The 21,899-nt window shown below is 48.0% G+C and overlaps 3 protein-coding genes and 1 long non-coding RNA gene across 5 annotated transcripts in view; 3 read left to right on the top strand and 1 right to left on the bottom strand.

Moving 5' to 3' along the window:
- LOC114231547 (uncharacterized) overlaps positions 1–6,463 on the bottom strand; it is a 28,343-nt gene extending 21,880 nt beyond the window's left edge. Inside the window, exons 1-2 of one of the 2 annotated variants that reach the window (XR_008555783.1) lie at positions 6,218–6,463; positions 3,726–3,949 (exon numbers count right to left, since the gene is read on the bottom strand). This is a non-coding gene — a long non-coding RNA (uncharacterized LOC114231547). The remainder of the gene's footprint in view (positions 1–3,725; positions 3,950–6,217) is intronic. The other variant, XR_008555782.1, reaches the window with a different exon arrangement.
- Positions 898–1,771, top strand: NUPR2 (nuclear protein 2, transcriptional regulator). The gene is made up of 2 exons (XM_008141742.3): positions 898–1,250; positions 1,558–1,771. Exons 1-2 carry the CDS (start codon positions 960–962, stop codon positions 1,594–1,596), a joined length of 330 nt encoding a protein of 109 aa, XP_008139964.2. The 5' UTR covers positions 898–959; the 3' UTR covers positions 1,597–1,771.
- Positions 6,464–6,477: 14 nt separating the features above from the next.
- Positions 6,478–10,687, top strand: CHCHD2 (coiled-coil-helix-coiled-coil-helix domain containing 2). The gene is made up of 4 exons (XM_008141518.3): positions 6,478–6,636; positions 8,173–8,422; positions 9,394–9,547; positions 10,393–10,687. The coding sequence occupies exons 1-4, from the start codon at positions 6,587–6,589 to the stop codon at positions 10,401–10,403; spliced, it is 465 nt and encodes a 154-aa protein (XP_008139740.1). The 5' UTR covers positions 6,478–6,586; the 3' UTR covers positions 10,404–10,687.
- A 5,397-nt stretch (positions 10,688–16,084) lies between these two features.
- PHKG1 (phosphorylase kinase catalytic subunit gamma 1) lies at positions 16,085–21,850 on the top strand. Its single transcript, XM_008141521.3, has 9 exons — positions 16,085–16,182; positions 16,657–16,835; positions 17,280–17,334; positions 19,797–19,862; positions 20,095–20,258; positions 20,662–20,752; positions 20,877–21,030; positions 21,202–21,327; positions 21,605–21,850. The coding sequence occupies exons 1-9, from the start codon at positions 16,100–16,102 to the stop codon at positions 21,848–21,850; spliced, it is 1,164 nt and encodes a 387-aa protein (XP_008139743.1). The 5' UTR covers positions 16,085–16,099.
- Positions 21,851–21,899: the final 49 nt, after the last annotated feature.

Genomic DNA, 21,899 nt, shown 5'->3' with positions numbered 1-21,899 from the left:
AAGTCATCCACTGACAAGCAGCATCTCAAAAGGACAAGAGTGAAGTCAATATAATTTTTTACAATAGTGGACAGCCAAAGCATGACCACAGTCAAAGATGCCAGGGCAATCAAGCAGTACTTTCTGCATTTTAAATGTTGAACTTTAAAGATGCTGAGCTCCAGAGAGACAGGCCATGTGGTGTGAGAGATGAGACAGAAGCTGGATGCAAACAGCAAAGCCTGAAATACATGCTGTATTTTTGGAGCGACCATGGAGGTGTGCTAAGTGCGAGGCATTCTATGCATTGGATTCACATCAGGACGGTATCCAGCATCTCCATGGCCTTCCGAAGAATCTTATCCGAAATACCTTGAGCTTGGAAGACTGCCTGGAGCCCCCTGGGGGTCAAGAGAAGCTGACCTCCCTATGAGTCCGCCTCTCCGCCCGACCTGAATGAAAACTTCAGAGACTGGAACTGTTTTTCCTGGGGCCATTCTCCCTCCCCTGCTCTCTTTTGCTCCTATGTTTATAGGGGTTCTTATTAAAGTATTTAGCTCTCTCAAGTTGCATAATAAACTTGATGCTCCAGAGAAAAAAAAAAGATGTCACCAGGGTTGGTTCCTCCTGAGGCCTTTCTCCGTGGCTTGCAGATGACCACCTTCTTGCTCTATCCTCATGTGGCCTTTCCTCTGTGCATATTAGTTTACCATTATTGATCAACATAAAGGAAGTGCAGGATCGGATTTTGCCAACTGACCGTCTCCAACGGGGGCACACACACACACACACACACACACACACACAGGCGGAGGAAGGGGTCATGGTTGACCCAGCTGGAAGCCTGAGACTTCCCGCAGGAAACACGCCCAGCTCTGTGACGTCTGCCAAGACCCCGCCCCCTCAGGCCGAGCCAATCGCAGCGCGGGACGGGGGCCTCCAAAGGCGCGCGTGCGCCGGCTGGGGGCCAGCCGGGCGCGATGGACTCGACCCTTCCCAGCGCCCCGAGTCTGGCGCAGCCGCTGCCAGCCGAGGTGTGCTCCGAGGAGGAGCTCTATGACTGCCTCGATTACTACTACCTGCGCGACTTCCCGGCTGGTGGGGCCGGACACAGCAAGGGCCGCACGCGGCGCGAGCGGGAACTGCGCACCAACTGGCCGGTGCCTGGCGGCCACGAGCGCAAAATCGCACAGAAGCTCCTCAACGGCCAGCGCAAGCGGCGCCAGCGCAAGCTGCAGCCCCGGCCGCGCACTCGCCTCGCCTGCGCGCCGGTGCGTACCGGCCAGACCGTTAGGGCCCGGGGAGCCCCGTGAGCGCCAGCGCCGCGGGCCACTTCCTGGGTCCCCTACGACTCGACCTGGGCAGAGTCGGCCCTTCGGAAGCGGCCCCGCCTTAGCGAGTCGCAGGTGACCCGTTTAGCCCACAGCTTATCTCCTGTCTGCAGTTGGAATGGTGGAAGGGGCTAGGGAAGGTAGAAAACATCTTTTTTAAAAAATACCAGTGAGGGATTTACTTCCAGTGCTGATGCTCGGACCAAAGAAAATAACTGATTTTTGGTTTTGTCTGATTTTTCTACAGGATACCGAAGGACCTGATAAAAAAAAGTCTTTTCTTTGACTCCAGCTGTAACGGTGGTCTCTTAGGGGGAGAGAATCCATGTTGGTCAACAGAATTTGGTTTTGGCATCGCTTAAGTTTACTGCTTCAACGGCCAGACTCTGGTTGTTAATTAAGTAACAACCAAGTGGGTATGCCTTTTTAGGGTTTTTAATTAAAAGAGAGCAGCAGCAAGAGTGGCATTTTAACTTCTAGTTTTTTTTTGTGTGGTTGTTTTTTTTTTAGTTGCTACGTTAACTAGTTTTTTAAATCTACAAATATTTGCATTCTTCTTCCTAAAGAAAAGGTCACAAAGGTGAATGGGGGGAGGAGGACAAAGAGGAATTTGTACAAGATTTCAGCTCAAGTGTGCAGGTTTAATATTTGTTTTCCAAGAAAAGGAGTACTTTAAATTGTAATAGTGTCTGTGGAACCTAGTTGCTAGGTTCTCTGCACTTCACATCGCACAACAATCCTTTGAGGTAGACACTATCTCCATTTTATAGAGGGGATTCTTGAGGCCCAGAGAGTTCACATATCTTTCCAGAGGTTGCAGAGCTGGTTAGAAAGATGATGAGCATAACAGATACTTTTGTAAAGCATTCACTCTTTCCAGCATCACAATTTTCCTCAACTGTAGACAATGTTATGTGGTTCAGAACCAACCACAAACCTCCATGTCCAAGGATAAAAGTTGAATTTAAGTTTTAAAATTATACAGAATATGGCCGGGTAGCTTTCCTTTATCTTCACTGTGCATTCATTCAGCCCTCGGCACCCAGTGGTGAGTCATGGTTAGGAGAGAAAGGTGTGTATTGGAAGGAGCAATCTGACTATTAATCCTAGCTGTGATCATCAGTCAGCAAACTTCTGAGTGGCAACTACTTTCAAGTTCCACCAAGTCTCCGGTTTCTCATTTGTAAAATGGGAATAATATTGGATTACCTTGCCAAACTGGATTATAGATAGAATATATGAAACATCCAACACAGTTAAGGGCCTGACACAAAATAGATGCTCAATAAATGGTAACTACTTTTAAGTTTACAGAATGCAATCCTTCCTCTCTGGTTACAAAGTCTTGATTATTTCACTCACTACATGCTTTTATTTATTTTTTTAAATATATTTTATTGATTTTTTTACAGAGAGGAAGGGAGAAGGATAGAGAGTTAGAAACATCGATGAGAGAGAAACATCGATCAGCTGCCTTCTGTACACCTCCTACTGGGGATGTGCCCGCAACCAAGGTACATGCCCCCTACCAGAATCGAACCTGGGACCTTTCAGTCCGCAGGCTGATGCTCTATCCACTGAGCCAAACCAGTCAGAGCCACTACATGCTTTTAAATATCTCCTCCAACATCAGGCAGTGTGTTATAGTAGGAATCGATTAGGAGTTAAACTATACTGACTTGGTCAAGTTGCTTAAACTCTAGATTAATCTACCAGAAGACCATTTTAATCATGTAAAACCCTCAATCTTATAGGATAAAAAGCCTAGATTTCTTATATTGTGCTGGAAATCATCTACTGGACTTTCTTAAATTTTGACACAACTTCCAAAAAAACACTGATTCTTGATACAGGTCTTCTGTCCTCTAAACTCACTATAATTCTTCATTTGAATCTGTGCTGTCGTATTTAGCATACTTTTCCCCCTTTACAGTTTTAATTTTGAAACTAATTCCACCTATAATTATTTAAATGCCACTTTTTTCCTGAAGCCTTCACATTGAATGTCCATTCTTTGAAATCCTATAGAACTTCACATAAGCACCACTTAACTACTTGTTCATATAATATTTTGTTTTTAGTGGTGAGTTAAAAAATTTATTCCTTCTTTTTTGTCTGAATGTGCAAGGCACTGTATTTAGATGTCTTAGTTATAAAAACAACCACTACATTTAGAGTATAAGAACCTTAATGTTTCAAACATTTCAGTTCCTATACAATTCATGCTGTAAAGTACAGCATACTCAGACATAAGCCATGTTAAAGCAACACTCTAATGTGTGTTAACTAGATTCTGCTCATTTTAGATACTAGAATATCTACAATTTAAATATAGTAATTGTAGAAATGTGTATTAATTACTTATTGCTGTATAGTAAATTACTCCAAAACCTAGTGGCTTAAAAGAACAAATACTATCTCAGTTTCTGTGGGCCAAGGATTCAAAGTAGCTTAACTGGGTGGTTCTAGCTCAGCATCTCATGAGGTTGCAGTCAAGCTGTTGGCCGAGACCAGTCATGGGAAGGTTGCTTCCAAGGTGGCTTACTCACGTGGCTGCTGGCAGGCCTCACTTCCTTGCCACATGACACTGCTTGAGTGACCTCATGATGTGACAGCTGGCTTTCCTCAGAGTAAGTGATCTGAAAGAGTGAACAAGGAGGAAGCCACAGTATCTTTTAAGACCTACTCTCCTAAGTTACACATCATCACTTTTGCTTTTTTCTATCCATTCAAAGTGAGTCATTAAATCTAGCTCACACTCAAGGAGAGGGGATCAGGCTCCACTTTTTGAAAGGACTATTAATTTGTGGGCATTTTAAACCACCATGGTATGTTTAATATATGTTCACTGAAGAAAAGTTGGAAAATATGCACACACAAAAAAGAAGAAAGCACTACTCAATGGATAATGTCATTCCTTGGGTGTACATAATGCCAGTCTTTAAAATACATTTTCTCAAAATATAAGCATGCTATGTGTACTTTTGTAAACTGTTCTTTAACATATTGTGAAGATACTTTTCATGTCAGATATTCTTTCATAACATTTTAAATGGCTGCATAGCATCATATATATGTACCAGCAGCCCAGTGCACAAAATTCATGCACGGGTAGGGTCCCTAGGCTTGGTGGGCAATCAGGACCAATCGGGGGCCTTTCAGCTTCGGGCCAAGGCCTTCCTTAATTCCGTGCCGCCCCCTGGTGGTCAGCGCACATCATAGTGAGCAATCAAACTCCTGGTCTGATGGAACTCCCAAGGGGACACTTGGCATATTAGCCTTTTATATATATATACATATATACATATATATGTATATATACACACATATATGTATACATATATACATACACACTCACATACATATATAACATGTAATTCTATATTGTAGGACACTTATATTGTTTACAGGTCTTTCCTATTTTATATATTTTGTTAAATATCCTAATAATTTCTTCTCACATACATGACTCAGTTTTTTATTTGTTTTTCATGATTGATTCTTACATTCCTAGACATGGAATTTCTGGAACAGGATTTGTACAGTTTTAAAACTTCTGTTATCACTCAGCCAGTGTGGCTCAGTGGTTGAGTGTTGACCTATGAACCAGGAGTCACGGTTTGATTCCTAGTCAGGGCATATGCCTGGATTTCGGGCTCAGAATGGGCTCTTGATGACTGCAGTAAAAATTTTACTCAAATTAAGTAGATAACAGAAGTTTTATTTTTTAAATATATTTTTGTTGATTTCAAAGAAGAGGGAGGGAGAGAAACATCAATGATGAGAGAGAATCATTGATTGGCTGCCTCCTGCACGGCCCCTACTGGGAATCAAGCCCGAAACCCAGGCATGTGCCCTTAGCCAGAATCAAACCTGGGACCCTTTAGTCCACAGGCTGACGCTCTATCCACTGAGCCAAACCAGCTAGGGCCAAAGTCTTATCATTTATAAAGCTTTAATTTCTTTAAGAAGTCCTATGAAAATAAAAAACTTTGTTTCCCATGAAAAGGTTTTGCATTTATCCCTGGATTCCACAAACACCCTGCTGTTGCTGGAAAGGTTGTGTTAAATTCTGCTACCTCTAGTGGAAGGGGGAAAATTTCTGATGGGCATCCAAGAAGAAATGGAGGTTCCACCTCTGCTTTCCCGCCTCCATAAATTCCACCCCATCCCCAAGGACTTTCCCATGAAGCCCTCCATGAAATGCCAGTAGTCAACCTTTCCCCTACTGCAGAGGCTCTAAAATGTTAATGTGAAAAACATTTCACAACAACTATTACTACAGCACAGGCCCTCCGGGCCTTTGCAATCGCTGGTCCCTCTGCCAGGAATGGTCTTACCCTTGGTAAGAACTGGCTTGCTTCCCCACTTCAAGGACTGTGGTTCAAATGCTGCCTCTTCAAGGAATCCTGTCCTCTTCAGCCTACATATCTCTACCTCCCTTACCCTGCCTTTGCCTCCTATCACCATCACCTGATGTACACAGGCGCTGGTGTCTCTCCTCCCTGAATTTAAACCAAGGAAGGTGAAGTCTTATTTGGTGCTGTCTCAAACTAGCTGGCACTTGTAGATCAGAACATTTTTATCAGTGAATACTACCTCAGTCATGGGCACAAATTCTCTAAGATACATGAAATGATTGAAAATGTATAGTAATACATACATGTACAGCACTATTAACTTTTGTTGACTGGATCCGCAGACAAAAGAAATACAAAAAGAACCAACTTTGTTTCGTCGATTCTTGTCTAAAGTTTTCAGTTTCCCTCAGTTCATATTACGTGCCCACACTGCCCCCAAAAAATGTTTATCTAAATAACTTAATGCCTTGAAATGTTAAGTAACTTGCCCAAGGTCCAGTGGTAGTCCCCACAGAAGTCTGACTCCTAAGGTTGGATTTGACGTACCACGTTAGGAATACAAACGTTTGAAGGAAGACGCAAAGGTCCTCGTACCCTTAACCTGCTACCGCTTCCGACTCACGCTGGGCTGGGGCCGTAAAGTTTGCCGCAGGCACTTCCGGTTTTCTAAACAGCCCCGGCGCCCAGCTCCTGACGCCCACCGCGTGCGACGAGACGCCGTCGCGTGGTCACGCTCTTTCAGTGACCTTCAGGGCCCTCGGAGACGTCAGCAAACGGAAGGGCTCTGCCTGGGCGCCGATTGGTCGCGCGCTTCCGGCCCCGCCCCCTGCCTTCCGCTCTCTCGCGCTCAGCCGAAGTCGCCGGGGTCTTCTAGGAGTTTCGCACTTGCAGGCACCGACCGGCTGTGCAGTTGCGATGCCGCGTGGAAGCCGAAGCCGCACCTCCCGCATGGCCCCTCCGGCCAGGTGAGGTCATCGCGGGGTTGGGGGGCCCTGTGGGTGCTGTGACGCAGGGTGGCCGGGCGGAGGCCGCGGGCCGGGCGTCTGAAGGCCTATGCTGCGTGGGCCCGACTTCGCTGGTCGCTAGCGGGTTGTAAATGGCGCCTTTGGCTAGATTTTCCATTAGTGGCAGATTTTCTAATTTTGAATGCCCATGAATTATTGCTTAAAATATTTCGTAGCTCATTTTAAGTTAAAATAGCCAAGTTGTAAAAAGAAGTGGAAACGGGCTGAAACGTTCAAAGTAGCAAAAACGTTCAAAGTAGCAAAAAAGTGTAGATCGGGAAATGATCGAATTTCAATTCAGTGAATAATCTTTGAGCACCTGCCATAAGCAGTGAGCCTTTTGGGGTCTCGGCCTAATAGAGGACACAGTCATTAAGGCCCTCACGTGTACATGACGTTTTCTAATTTGTAAAATGCTTTTAAAATGTACTGCCAATTACACCTCATGGTAACCCTAGAGATCGGTGTTACTCCTGCTTTACAGGAATAAGGAAACAGCAGACTCAGAATAAATTACTTGTCCAAGGTCATGCCTCCAGTAAGTAGGAAAGCCACGGCTTAGTTTTCCGATGACCAATTCAGGACATTACGCACAGTCCCTATTGCTCCACTGGATTGTATTCATACAGTGTGCTAGGAGTGCGAGAAGGGGTTCTCTTGTGAAAAGAAACTTCTATTCAAAGGGCAATAACCACATTTTAAAAAATATATTTTTTTTATTGGTTTCAGAGAGGAAGGGAGAGAGAAGAGAAACATCAATGATGAGAGAATCATTGATCGGCTGCCTCCTACTGGGACTGAGCAGCAATCCAGGTTATGTGCCCTGATGGGGAATCGAACTATGACCTCCTGGTTCATAGTTCAGTGCTCAACCACTGAGCCATGCCGCCTGGGCAATAACCACTTTCTATAAAGTGAAATCATAAACTTTTGACCTGGTCTTATTTGGGGGAAGAATCTAAAAATGGGTAGAGGAAGCATAATTGATATGAAGATTTGACTGAAATAGTTGAAAGCATCCAAATGTCCTACAGATGGAAAACAGTTGAAATTAATTTGGTATAACAGTTCAGGCAAGTCACTTCATCACTAGGCTTCAATCTTCTAATCTGTAAAATGAAGGCATTTAACTAGATTATTTCCCCAGATGACTATGTGCAGGTCTTCATTCAATTGTCATCAGCTCAGGGAGATTTCCTTTGTCCTTAAAATTTTAAACTCTTAATATTTTACAATTTTGATGAAGTATTGGAAAAACTGTGTTCTTTAAAGATACTGTGGGCTATGTGAATACATGGAAGTGGTTGCAAAGAAGCAGGAAAAAATAGTTTATACTTGGTGGTTACAGCCTGAACAAAAGGTTAAAGAGATAAAATAGTTTAGGGAATAGTGTTTTGTAAAGTTTTCTTGTATTTATGTTTATGTAGTATTACCGTGATAGTTTCCAAACCTGGTTGGAAGTAGGAACTGCATACTTTTTGTTCTTTACTTTCACAGCCGGGCACCTCCGATGAGAGCTGCACCCAGGCCAGCACCAGCAGCTCAGCCGCCAGCACCAGCTGCACCATCTGCTGTTGGCGCACCTGCTGCTGCACCCCGGCAGCCAGGTCTGATGGCCCAAATGGCAACCACTGCCGCTGGTGTGGCTGTGGGCTCTGCTGTAGGCCACACGCTGGGTCATGCCATCACTGGGGGCTTCGGTGGAGGAAGTAATGCTGAGCCTGCAAGGCCTGACATCACTTACCAGGTAGGATTTGGGGCGGCATTTCCCTTCAGTGGCATATTTTATGAGAAAACCTAGTTATTTGTAAGTTCCTTGTGTGTAAGAACTGTGTGTAAATTTAAAATCCACAATGCTGTTAACAGAAAATGTTTTATCAGAAGCCACACTTGGCAGTTGAGTTTAGTGCCTTAGGCCAGCATCAGTAAGTACTATACAAATTTTCTTTTTTCCCAAGACGTAGAACTCTAGTAGTTCAACCTGATTCACTGTAAAACAGCCATTTTTTTCTTATTTTAAATATTTTGTCTTGGCTACCCTGAACTAATTCAGTCTCAATCTTAATTTTCTTTTTTATATTTTTTTATTGATTTCAGAGAGGAAGGGAGAAGGAGAGAGAGATGGAAACATCAATGAGGAGAGAGAATCATTGATCGGCTGCCTCCTGCACGCCCCCTACTGGGGATGGAGCCCACAACCCAGGCATGTGCCCTTGATCAGAATCGAACTCAGGACCCTTGAATTCGCAGGCTGATGCTCTATCCACTAAGGGCTCAATCTTAGTTTTCAAAAAAATCTCTTCAGAAGCTCTTTGCTCTCTGATCTCTTACCTGACATTTGCCACTTGCCCCTCTTTCTGAGGTTTGTGAATTTTCTCCTCTGATGAGCATGGGTGTGTACTCTGTTGTAATTCTGGTATACTTGAAACTCTCATCCACCTATTTTTCTATAGTAGTACCATTTTTTTCCTCCATGAAACTTCTTTAAGTGCCCAGATAACCATTTCACTTTACTTGCTCTTTGTTCTTGAATCTTGCTCATTACAACTGGAATTTTGCTAAAGCTCATTTTCTGCCTTGAAAATATCTCACTTTCCATGTTATTAGCTGAAAACTGGGTTTAGTTCTGTTTCCCAGTTAACCTCAAAGACAGTGGCTACTGCTCAGGGGTAAGTCTGATTTCCTTTCTAAACGTTCCTGAATGTTTTGCCTTTGCAGGAGCCCCAGGGAACGCAGGCATACCAGCAGCAGCAGCAGTTTGGCCCATGCCACTATGAGATGAAACAGTTTTTGGACTGTGCCCAGAACCAGGGTGACCTTAAGCTTTGTGAGGGTTTCAGCGAGGTGCTGAAACAGTGCAAATTTGCAAATGGTAGGTGATATATCAATTCATGATTGAACTTGCATAAGCTCGATTTGTTTAATGGTTGTGCTCCTAGATCCTATAGACCTTAGGGAATCTGTGTTTAATAAATTAAACTGGCAAATTAGAGGAGATTTTGTTAAAATTACTCTAAAGATAAGCTAACTTCTAACGAACTGGTGCAGAGGTTTCTAATCATTATCTTAATCTTTTACCAGTTATGTTCTGAATCTGATTCTTCCTTAAATAGGTATAGATTAGTGTGTCAGATTTTAAGTGAGTGATCTAGACTTAAGGTTATGAATACAAAATTCTGTTTTCACCAAAGTCCAGGAATGCACATAAAGACTGATATTATTGGCATTCTGCATGCCTTATTAGACAAGTTTATTAAGTCCCCCCGGAATTCTGCAATTTAGGCTTTCCGGAATGTCAATTTGTTTTCACATAATTTCCTTCCATCCACTAAGAATACACCATCTATTAAAATGTTTGTTTTCATTGTCCCCCCTTCATTTTGGGTAGGACATAAGGGAGAAGGTAATCCTTTCAGGTGGTTGAACTGTGCAAGTAGGAGATTGCGTGTCCAAGTTTATCAGAACTCTTTGGTGAAGCTACATCTAGTATCACACTGGCCATATTTCTGTCCCCAGAAGCACATGTGCCCTGTCTTTTCTCAGTTGTGACAAATGCAGAATGTTTTGTTGGTTATGGGATGCCTTCAATAACTTATTAAAGAAACTCTTGGGGCGGGGGGGGGGGGGGGTTTCTCTCCTTCCATAATTGGGAGGGCTTTGGTTTTGTTAAGACTATACAGCCAGTGCTCTTCTAAATGTACCTTTCTTTGTTTGCAGGATTAGCCTAATCAAGAAGGTCGAGTTGAAGAAATGGGAAATCATCTCTCCTGTCCAAGTTAACTTAGTATAAAAATATAATTGATAGTGAAAATATAAAACTACTAGTTAACTCTCCTATATCAATAATAGTTTCCTCACTTCGGAATTGCAGTGGAAGAGAGTGTACTTACAGTGTAGAAGTTCATTAAGATGATAATTCAGTTTGGGGCTGAGCAGATGTTTGTGTGGCCTCCTTAAACCAGCTTTTGTGATGTTTGTAAATCAGTTACAATAAAGTGATTTTCTTCCAAAATGGTGTCTGATAAATGTAAGGTAATAAATTTTAGATATAGTATTGCATCCTGAACATATGTATTTTTCAGAAGAACATAATTGTCTCAACATGTCTTTAAGTTTATCTAGTTTATAGCCTCTGGACATGAAATTAGCATCCACCCAGAGGGCCTGGTAAAGCTCCCTGAGAAGCTTTTGTAGGTAAATAGTTATGTAAGGAGTTGTTCACTAGCAAACATGTTGCCCATTAAAAAGATTCCAGGTACTATAAGCCTTCAGAGCCAGTGTTCAATAAACTGAGCGGTAACAAGAAACTTTAAAATATTGTTCTAATCAGGTGAAGAGTAAGTGGGTTCCCTGTGGCCAGGTGAGCACTATTGTCACTGTTCCCCTAGAACTGTGGTCAGCAAACTGCGGCTCTTTGGCCCCTTGAGTGTGGCTCTTCCACAAAATACCACAGCCTGGGCGAGTCTATTTTGAAGAAGTGGCATTAGAAGAAGTTTAAGTTTGAGAAATTTGGCTCTCAAAAGAAATTTCAATCGTTGTACTGTTGATATTTGGCTTTGTTGACTAATGAGTTTGCCGACCACTGCCCTAGAATATGCAGTTATAAGGCATTGTAGCTTCCTCTTCCTGAAAGATGCAGGTGAGCTGCAATTGTCTTGAGATGGACTCAATTTGAGGTGGACCATTTTTGTTAACCAAGCTCCAAACTTCATAGAACTGAAAATTTTACTCGAGAAGTTGATCTCCAAGTCTACATTATGCTCTTGCACTGTCAATTTTCAAATGTACCTCTCATCGGTTCTGTTACTGGTTTTCCCCCTCTTAAGTTTTAGAGACCTCTTACTACAGGGTGAGTTGATGTTGAATGAGTGAATTACTCAGTTGCTGCCCCCTGTCCTCAGCTGTGTTCTTGGAGTGCCCTTTTCTACCAAGTCATTCAGTTCCTGAAAAGGGCCAAGACTGCCTCACCCTGAGCACCTGAATGGCCACAGATCATTCACTCCTGGCGAGTCCTCTAATAGTCCCTCCTGGGTTGTCAGTGGGCTCCTTTGCCCGTTCTGGAGGCTTATAGTGTTAATTGCCTCATATCCAAGATGTGATGGTCTAGAGTGGGTACCCAAATATTGTTAAATTAGTAAATCAAAGGAAAATAAGTCACAGCAATAAAATGCAAGAGTCTGCCTGGCCTGGTCTCTCCCTGGTGGGAGCCATGGCTCCCCAGAGAAAGGCACTGGGAATAATCCTCTAGGTGCATTGGTCTTTTTCCCTAAGGTCAGAAGGGGTTTTGTCATGCATTCAAAGAGTCAAGTCTATAGCTTAGAATCAGGAAAAAAAAAAAGGCTTATTGACAGTAAGTAAAAGGATGAGATTGAAGTGTTTTCATCCTTGGAGCCAGAAGCTGCATCTCAATAAACAAGACCTTTATGCATAAAACTCCCCCGAAGTCATCTTCAACTCCTTTCTGTGTAGCAATTCAGCTAAGTATTTCCCCAGAGTGAAAAAGAGATGGTCAGCATGATACTACGGAGAGAGCACTTGGACCCACATCTGGGGTTAATCTAGGCACTCCTACTCACCTATTTTTTTATTTTTTTTTTACTCTGAGCAAGTCAAACATTCTCTCCAAGTGGCTAATACCAGAGTTCTGGGATCCAAGTGAAGTGCTTTGTAATATGGTAGTCAAATGGATGTTTATGGGCTCAGCTTCTGTGAATTAGCCCTCCCTTTGTTTTGTATATTAGAATTAAGGGTTTGAAAAAAGGTTGCTTTAGAATAAGGGAGAGCAGTAAGTGCCTACTGTGTGCCACCATGTTGTATACATTATTTCCAATTCTGTCAGCCTCTTAAGGTAGAATCATACTGACGAGGACCCTCACCCAAAGAGCTCTGAGCTGCACACAGAGTCCATATGCTTTTCCTGGCACACTGAAGTCTTCCCAGTAGTTGCCCGGCCGGCGTGGCTCAGTGGTTGAGCATTGACCTATGAACCAGAGGTCACAGTTCAATTCCTGGTCAGGGCTTATGCCTGGGTTGTGGGCTCCAACCCCAGTAGGGGGCGTGCAGGAGGCAGCCGATCAATGATTCTCATCATTGATGTTTCTATCTCCCTCTCCCTCTCTGAAATCAATAAAAAATATATATTAAAAAATAAAAAGTCTTGCCACTAGAAACTGCAGGCTGACGACAAAATGGGTTAAGGATGAGATAATGGGGGCACATCCGAGGTCAATTCCTGAAGGGGATGTTCCCTAACCTTTAAGGTCTGCATTTTGTGGGGCAGCCACACAAACCGTCCCTGAGCAGATCCTGATGTCCCAGCGCTAGTGTGGGTGCACCGGTGTGCTGTTTCCTGATCACACCAGACACAGAAATGGCTCCCGGAGAAGCCGATTGGCTTTAGACCCTCTGGGCCTGGAGACCAAGTGAGCTCCAGAGGAAAATGGTCGCCTCATGCTGTCAGGCCTGGTCCCAGGTCACCCGAACTTCCCTTACCCTCCACCAGAGGTCACCGCTGGCGAGACTCCTGTGCGCTATCCCTTGCTGAGCCTTGGCCTGCATCCCGGGTTTGCTCTTGTGTTTTATTTTTGGCACCTCAGCCTTCCCTCATCAAGTAGCAAAGCACGAAGGAAGAGCAGCAAAATATCCTGCTCCGGACACAACTGCAGTCCTCTGTTGTCCCCTCTCTCCAAGGGGCTCTGAGACCTTTGAGGTTCCTGTCAAGTCCACTCAAGGCCTGCGAGGACCTAACAGTGAGTAGCTGGGTCAGTGAGGGACAAAAGCCAGGCGGCAGACGGGATTAGGGGGAGCTGAGGGGTTAGAGAAGTAGAAACCCTGAAGTCCATTAGACCCTCTTCCCTTCTGAAGGCAGGTGGACCAGAAGAGTGGTGGCATTGACCCTGGAAGGCCCTCCGGAGGAGTTTAGGAAGTGGGTCCCTGTGACTGTGTTTCAGGCTGAGTTTTGGAAAGGACATTATGTTCCAGAAAGGATTAAACCCATTTGGTGACCCTTTTCAAAGGGGTTTTGGGAAGAGTGTGGGGGATGCAGGTGGAGGCAGTGAACAGACACATAAAATCAGCCCCAAGTTAGGCCTAGAGCAAAAGGAGGGAACAAGAGAAACCTCCCCAGCCCACCCCAAGAGAGATGAATGCCGTCAGAACTAGCGGGACCTGGCCATGCCGTGGAATGCATCCCCAGCCGGGATGGCATCCTGGGTGGGTCCAGATGTATTCTCTGCCCGGGGAGGGCTGGGGGAAGGGAAAGAGCTGGTGCTACGCAGTGTTGAGAACTTATAAGGACTTGCCAGGAAATGAACTTGATGTTACAGGGAACAGACTCTCCTGTGCTCAGTTGGGGTTGCTGACAGGACAGAAGCAGCCTGCTGCTGGCAGGAGGCTTCTGATAACCAGGCGTCCAGCAGTGGGGACACCAGGCTTCCTGGAACAGCCAGCCCGAGTCCTGAGGCAGCCAGGGCTGCAACTTGGCTGGTCAGCAAATCAGCCCCTGTGACAAGCCAGGCCTCGTTGGGCCCAGAAAGGGCAGGAGGTATGGGACTAGAAGAGTTTGGGCCCTGCTCAGTGGCAGCTTGTGCCCATTTTCTGTCTGCTGTTCTTCCTGTTGGTGGATGACTTTCTCCATTCCTCAAATCCTTCATCCGAGGTCAGTGCCCGGAGCTCAGCTCCTCTGGACAGGCCTGAGTGGCCTGGCTCTGTACTGCCCCACACTGTGGCAGGACCACTCAGGGCTCACTGGCCATCGCTAGTGGGACATGGGGCATTCTGCCGACAGGCCCTGCACCAAAGGAATATCTCCACCATCGACTCACATCCGGGGAGCAGCTCCTGCTACGTGCCTGCACTGGATACATAAGAGGGGCAGGATGGCTGGGGCTGGGACATCCTAGACAAGATCACAGCTTAATGGGGGACAGGACAGCACACACGGACAAGTGATAGCAGTGGCTGGGACCAGGATTCCCCCATCAAGCTCTGCATCCCTCAGAGCATCTGGCACAGTGCTTTTCAAAGAATATAAAAGAGCGGATGAATGAAAGATGATTATGAAAGTCCGGGTTAAGGACAAAATGAGGGAGGAAGGAGCATGTTCTGAAAGAAGGGGCGTTTTCAGGTCAGACAGGACTGGGGTAGATAAGGAGAGGCTGTAAGAGCAGCATAGTAAGAAGATCAAATTGCGCAGCTTCCCACCTTTTCCACAAGTGCAGAGAGCGGGCGGAAGTAAAGCAGCACCAGCCTCAGCCCCTCAAAGAGGAAAGGAAACCACTTTAATTTGCCCTCTGAAGAGGTTCTCTGTGGTTCTTTCTAAGTTTAATTTTATTGATTAATTTTAGAGAGAGAGGGGAGGGAGGGAAGGGGGAAGACATTGATTTGTTGTTCCACTTATTTATGCATTCATTGGTTGATTCTTTTTTTTTTTTTTTTCATTGGTTGATTCTTGTATGTGCCCTGACCAGGGACTGAACCCATGACCTTGGCGTATTGGGATGATACTCTAATCCAGTGGTTCCCAACCTTTTTCTGGCCATGCCCCACCTAAGCATCTCTAATCTAAAATCCTGATTCCGCCCCGCCCTCCCCCCACCCCCTGCATGACATGTAATTCTTATTATTCAAAAAGTGAACTCCTATTCATGTGGAAGAAGCCTAAAAGGCCATTAACTTGATCTAAACAAGCTTTCAAAGAACATGGCATCCATGAAAGAGAAAATAAAAGAACAAAAGGACAATTGAAGTACTGAGGAAGAAATCACTAAGAAATTGTTAAAAAAATAATAATATGAAGTGATATGAAAAAATAGCAAATAAAGTTTCAAAACATAGAGAACTGAAATGCATAAATATGTCACAATATATATCTATATACTGTATATGAGGCCCCTAAAACCATAAGAAATGCAAAAAAAGTCACTGTTAATAACTCATTCTCGAATTGTCCCCCCTTAAAAATCAAATTGCCCCCCCCCCGGGTGGGGCATGTGCCCACTTTGGGAACCACTGCTCTAACCAAATGAGCTAATCAGCCAGGGCCTCGGTGGTTCTTTCTAAAATCAAGGCTGTGCCGGCCTCCTCAGAGCTAACCTTGGGGCCCGATGTCCACGCAGGCCTGGGCCCGGCTGACTATCCCTCCCACAGGGGGAGCAGCTTACAGTGAGAACGTGCAGGGAGCCATGGTCACCTGGACTCACAAGAGTTTACAGCCAGTGGGAAGGACGATGCTGGACTCTTTTCAAAGCGTTTTTTCAGCTCTCAAACATTCATTTTGAACATTCACAATAGGCCAGCCCTGTGCCAGGCGAGACGGTGAAAACCGGTTCCCGCCCTCAAAGAGCACATCCCCCAGGCCAGGAAGGCTGACAGCGTCCTTCTGTTCCCTCTCAGAGCCCTTCAGAACCACCCCAAGGAGCTGAGCATGACGCGGGACGAGGCACAGCCGGACTCACATTCCACAGAGGGTTTCTATGAGAACTATGAGCCCAAGGAGATCCTGGGCAGGTAAGGCCCAGACCTTCCCCAGGAAACGCTGTCCTAGGCTCCCGCCGGCTCTGCCAATCTCTGGGCCAATCTCTGCGGGACCCTGAGCACCGAGCCCATTTCCATCCCTCGGTTTGGGTCCTCCCCTCCTGACCAGGAAGGTAGGGTGCGAGTACCCAGACCAGTGACCTCTCCTGGCAAAGAGCTTCCCACAACCCTCACTGATGCTGGTGACAAGCACCTCCGAACCCAGCTTTGGGCCAGGGTCTGAGATCAGGGGTCAAAGGAAGCTTATGGCCTTAAGGGTGTACGGCCTCTTTCTATGTGTGAAAGAACACTGAACGGGGCGTTAAGAGGCCTGAGGCCAGGCTTGTTACTCACCAGCATCCTACTTCTCCCAAAAGCTCACCGGGAGTTGGGGGACAAGGCAGGACATCTTTGCTGTGGCCTGGACTTGGGGCGCACCCTGAGGCCACCTGTCCTCTGCACCCCCAGGGGAGTTAGCAGTGTCGTCAGGCGCTGTATCCATAAGCCCACGCGCAAGGAGTATGCTGTGAAGATCATTGACGTCACCGGCGGGGGCAGCTTCAGCCCCAAGGAGGTGCAGGAGCTGCGAGAGGCCACGCTGAAGGAGGTGGACATCCTGCGCAAGGTGTCAGGGTACCCCAACATCGGTGAGTACTGGCTCCCAGCCACAGCGGGTGCTCCACCATGCTTCTGCCCTGATAACCCAAGTCAGGGAGTGCGGCCCACTATGCAGCTAGCCAGAATTGTCCAGAGTCTCCTGCACCCTGAGGTCCGCCGGCCCCGTCCCTGAGGCCCGAGGTTCCCAGCTCCAACCTCCAGGAAGACTGCTCCGGGGATTCAGCTCTAAGCCTCCTCTTCCAGCCAGACAGGAGGGGTCACAGGCAGGTCTGGGACTGGGTGAGGGCGGGGGAGTAGGGTGTGAAGTCCCTGGGCCTGCCCCCTCCCCTGGGGGGCCTCCTTGGAGTAGCATCCAGATACCCCCTCCATCTGTGCAGTCAGCCCCAGCAGCTTTAATCCCCCTGCCCCTAGACCCCACTGCCTCTGCCCAGGCTCCTCTGCTCCCTGAGACAAGCCAGCCATTTCCATTTCAGTACAGCTGAAGGACAATTATGAGACCAACACTTTCTTCTTCTTGGTGTTTGATCTGTAAGTACCCAGCCCTGGAGCCAGCCATACCCCGAGGCTCATCAGAGAACTTCATATTGTGGTCTCCCATCCAGCAGCCAGTCCGCTGCACTGTAGGTGCCAAGTAGGATCACAAGTGCTTTAGGCAAGTCAGCCCCTGGGGTCAGGCTGCCAGGCTTTGAATCCTGGGTCCACCACGTATGGGCTGGAGGTTTTCTTTCTTTTTTATTTTGTTGTTAATCCTCACCCAAGGATACTTTTTTTTTTAAAAATATATTTTATTGATTTTTTACAGAGAGGAAGGGAGAGGGATAGAGAGCTAGAAACATCGATGAGAGAGAAACATCAACCAGCTGCCTTCTGCACACCCCTCACTGGGGATGTGCCCGCAACCAAGGTACATGCCCTTGACCGGAATCGAACCTGGGACCTTTCAGTCCGCAGGCCGACGCTCTATCCACTGAGCCAAACCGGTTTCGGCCAAGGATACTTTTTGCCATTAATTTTTAGAGAGAGTGGAAGGAGGGAGGGAAGGAGAGAGGAGAGAGAGAGAGGAGAGAGAGAGAGAAATGTGAGAGAGACACGACTGGCTCCCCTCCCCGCCCCCCCCCACATGCACCCAACTGGGCCAGGGAGTAAACCCACAATCCAGAGACCTGCCCTTGACTGGGAATCAAGCCTGAGACCCTTGGGCTGATGCTCTATCCACTGAGCCACACTGGCCAGGGCGTTATTGCCACTTCTGTTAGAAAAGGTTCCCAGCAAAAAGAACTCCCTGGCTCGTTGTTGCCCCACTCCACTGAGTCCTGGTTGAAGAACAGAAATCTCTCTGCATGGCTCACTGTTAAAGGGGTGTCTTGATTTCTCCATATGTAACAGCTAATTTAGGGACTGGGTTTCTTGAGAAAATTATTCAGGTAGACTTTGTATTGTTGGAACATTTCCTATTGTGGCCATACTGAAGTGTGGCTTTACTTGGAGAAACAACGTAACTTGGCCTGTGTGTACAATGACACGCCCAGCCCCAGGAAGGCAGAGCCTGCTGCTGTGCCTTGCACAGTCCCCAGTACTTACAGGTAAACCTGCTGCTGCTGCTGCTAATAGTGAGTTCTCCTAGTGTCTTTACATTGGGATTAAAATGACAAAATCGAGATTCACATGTTGCTTTTTTGGAACACAGTACAGATACTGCATAAAGCAAGGCTTACATCTGTGAATTCTAGGTTGTTTCTTCAAATGGAACCCCTCTCCCTGCCCTAGCAGCTAAGCTCAATGGTTTTCTTGCCTCTCTGTGACTCCCGCAACATCCCTTGTGCCCTAGGAATCCAACTGCTTTCCCTGGAGGAGCGGGGGAGAGGGGGCAGGACGCACCTTTCCTATTTAACGCACGGAGACTTTCCCAGGGACCCTCCAGACTGGACCAGCCGCAGCTGTCCCAGCTCCTCTCAGTGACCCTGCCCTTGGGGGCAGCTCAGATGTCCCTAACCTTTGAAGAAGTTACTTGGGGAATCTATTTTTAATGCTGCCCCAAGTTGCCCTCCAGGTTATAACTAGATTTTTCTAACGGAGACCTCTTTATAGAGCATCCCAAGAAGTGAGAAGAGCCCTAACTGGTTTGGTTCAGTGGATAGAGAGTCGGCCTGCGGACTGAGGGGCCCCGGGTTCGATTCTGGTCAAGGGCATGTACCTTGTTTGAGGGCACATCCCCAGTAGGAGGTGTGCAGGAGGCAGCTGATCGATGTTTTTCTCTCATCGATGTTTCTAGCTCTCTATCCCTCTCCCTTCCTCTCTGTAAAAAATCAATAAAATGTATTTTTTTAAAAAGGAAGTGAGAAGATTGAACTGCAATTCTTTTTTTAAAATATTTTTTTTATTGATTTCAGAGAGGGAAAGATAGAAACACCCATGATAAGAGAGAACCATGGATCAGTTGCCTCCTGCACGCCCCCTACTGGGGATCAAGCCCGCAGCCCGGGCATGTGCCCTGACCTGTGCCCTGACTGGGAATCGAACCTGTGACCTTCTGGTTCAGAGGTCGATGCTCAACCACTGAGCCACATCGGCCTGGCTGAACTGCAATTTTTAATCCTAACAGGCACAATGCTCCTCCAATACTCAACACTCCTTCCATTTGTGCCTGAAAAATGCCAGGATACTCCTGTCCTTCTGATCTGGGTCTGGGCCCTTGGGGGGCCATGGGCCAGTTTTTCATCTCCTAGCCCTTGCTTTTGGCCCTGACAGATCTGTCCATGCTGTCACTCCCACAGATGGGAGAGACCCTCATACTGACGCCATACCACCCCTCCAGCCTACCTTGCTCTTCTCCCAATCTTCCCAACCTCTCCACTCACTTCCCAGCTCCTCCCTGCAGACCCTGGTCCTTTGCCTCTGGGGGGATTAGGGCGAGAAAGAGCTCTCTGGGAGCAGGCTGAGAAGGGGGTGGTCTTGGGGTCAATCCAGCTACAAACCCTCTGTCACCACAGGATGAAGAAAGGGGAGCTCTTTGATTACCTCAATGAGAAGGTCACCCTGAGTGAGAAGGAAACCAGGTGAGGGTCCACTTGCCCCTCTCCCCACTCCCTGCCCAAGTCCCAGTGCGACTGGCACCCAGGCCTCGGGGGGGTGTGCGCCGCTGGCTTTGTGACCTCCCTCCTTGGCTCAGCCCGGCGGTCCCAGCCTGCCCTCTCTCATGTGCAGTCGGGCTGGTGTGGGGGCTTTGGTCTCCCTGCCCGCCACCTGACCCTGCAGAGGAGATCGAGTGACACGCGCCTGTCCGCCCAGGAAGATTATGAGAGCCCTGCTGGAGGTGATCTGCACCCTGCACAAACTCGACATCGTGCATCGGGATCTGAAGCCCGAGAACATCCTCTTGGACGATGACATGAACATCAAGCTCACAGACTTCGGCTTTTCCTGCCAGCTGAAGCCGGGAGAGAAGCTACGAGGTCCGGTAACGAGGCCTGGGCCCATACCGGGGGCTCAGGCTTTCTCACCAACGCTCCCAGGAACAGAGGTTGTCGGGGATCCGCCCCTAAATCCCCCCAGAATAAAAGTCCTATCATTTCCGGGTTCGGTGCCTTTGCAGGTAGGTCCTCTTCTCAGGACTGAGTTGAGCCAGGTTCCCACGGCCCGAGTTCTAGGCCAAAATAGTTAGATGTGACCAGGGAACCGACAGGCCCCAAGTGGGTGGCTCTATGAGCCAGCTCTGGCTCCTGCCCTTGGCCCTGAAGTTGGCCAGTGCTAGGAGAGTCCCAGACCAAGCACTATTTCTGTTCCATCTTGTTTCTTCGGACCTTCTTCTTCCAAGTGCCCCCTGCTGACCTACCCTGATGGTAACTGTTCCCGCAGAGATCTGTGGGACCCCCAGTTACCTGGCCCCTGAGATCATTGAGTGCTCCATGAACAGTGACCACCCGGGCTACGGGAAGGAGGTGGACATGTGAGTGTGTTGGGGGGGAAGGGACAGGGATGCCACCACGGCCGGAACACCTGGCTGGGGAGGGGAGGACCTGGCCGGAGCTACAGCCAGTCCCCCTGCCTTCCTCCCACCCACCTGGTGCCAGGTGGAGCACAGGGGTCATCATGTACACCCTCCTGGCTGGCTCCCCGCCCTTCTGGCACCGGAAGCAGATGCTGATGCTGAGGATGATCATGAGTGGCAACTACCAGTTTGGCTCCCCCGAGTGGGATGACTACTCGGACACCGTGAAAGACCTGGTGAGGGGCCAGGCCCGCTGGCTCCCGGGCTCGGGCTCGGGGCAGTCCACCGCGGGGGGAGGGGAGCGTGCCAGGCACAGGATGGAGGGGTCTGCCAGGAGACCCCACGGCCTCTGAAGTGCTGGCAGGGGACCCGCCTTGCTGTTTTCACTACCCACCCCGTTCCCTCAGGTTTCCCGCTTCTTGGTGGTGAACCCCCAGGGCCGCCTCACCGCAGAAGAGGCCTTAGCGCACCCCTTCTTCCAGCAGTATGATGCAGAGGAAGTGCGGCACTTCAGCCCCCGGGGCAAGTTCAAGGTATGGAAGCTCCCTTCCCATCCGGGGCCCTGGAGTCCAAGCCCCCCAGGGGGTCACTACTCACACTGCTTACACGCGAGGGTTTCCAGGGCACCTGCCCTTCCCTTCCCACCCACCTGTGATGGTTCCCAGAACTCTGGCTCCCGGGAAGGCAGGTGTCACCTGACAGTCTAAATGCCTGCCAGTACCGGGACCGGTAGGGCAGGAACTGGGGGAACACTGGGAAGGACCCAGCGGGGGCTGCTCCAGGCTCTCGGTCCTGGCCCTCCCTCCGCAGGTGATCGCTCTGACAGTGCTGGCTTCGGTGCGGATCTACTACCAGTACCACCGGGTGAAGCCTGTGACCCGGGAGATGGTCATGCGTGACCCCTACTCCCTCCGGCCTCTGCGCCGACTCATCGATGCCTGCGCTTTCCGAATCTACGGCCACTGGGTGAAGAAGGGCCAGGAGCAGAACCGGGCTGCGCTCTTCGAGAACACACCCAAGGCCCTGCTGCTCTCCCTGGCCGAGAAGGACGACTGAGGTGCTGGCAGGAGGGGTGGGGGGGAGGGGTAGGCGGGGAGGGGACGCC

This window comes from Eptesicus fuscus, chromosome 4 (genome assembly GCF_027574615.1).
Source record: "Eptesicus fuscus isolate TK198812 chromosome 4, DD_ASM_mEF_20220401, whole genome shotgun sequence".
Classification (NCBI taxonomy): Eukaryota; Metazoa; Chordata; class Mammalia; order Chiroptera; family Vespertilionidae; genus Eptesicus; species Eptesicus fuscus.
Note: the sequence above shows the minus strand (reverse complement) of the source record. Positions and strands in the feature narration are given on the sequence as shown.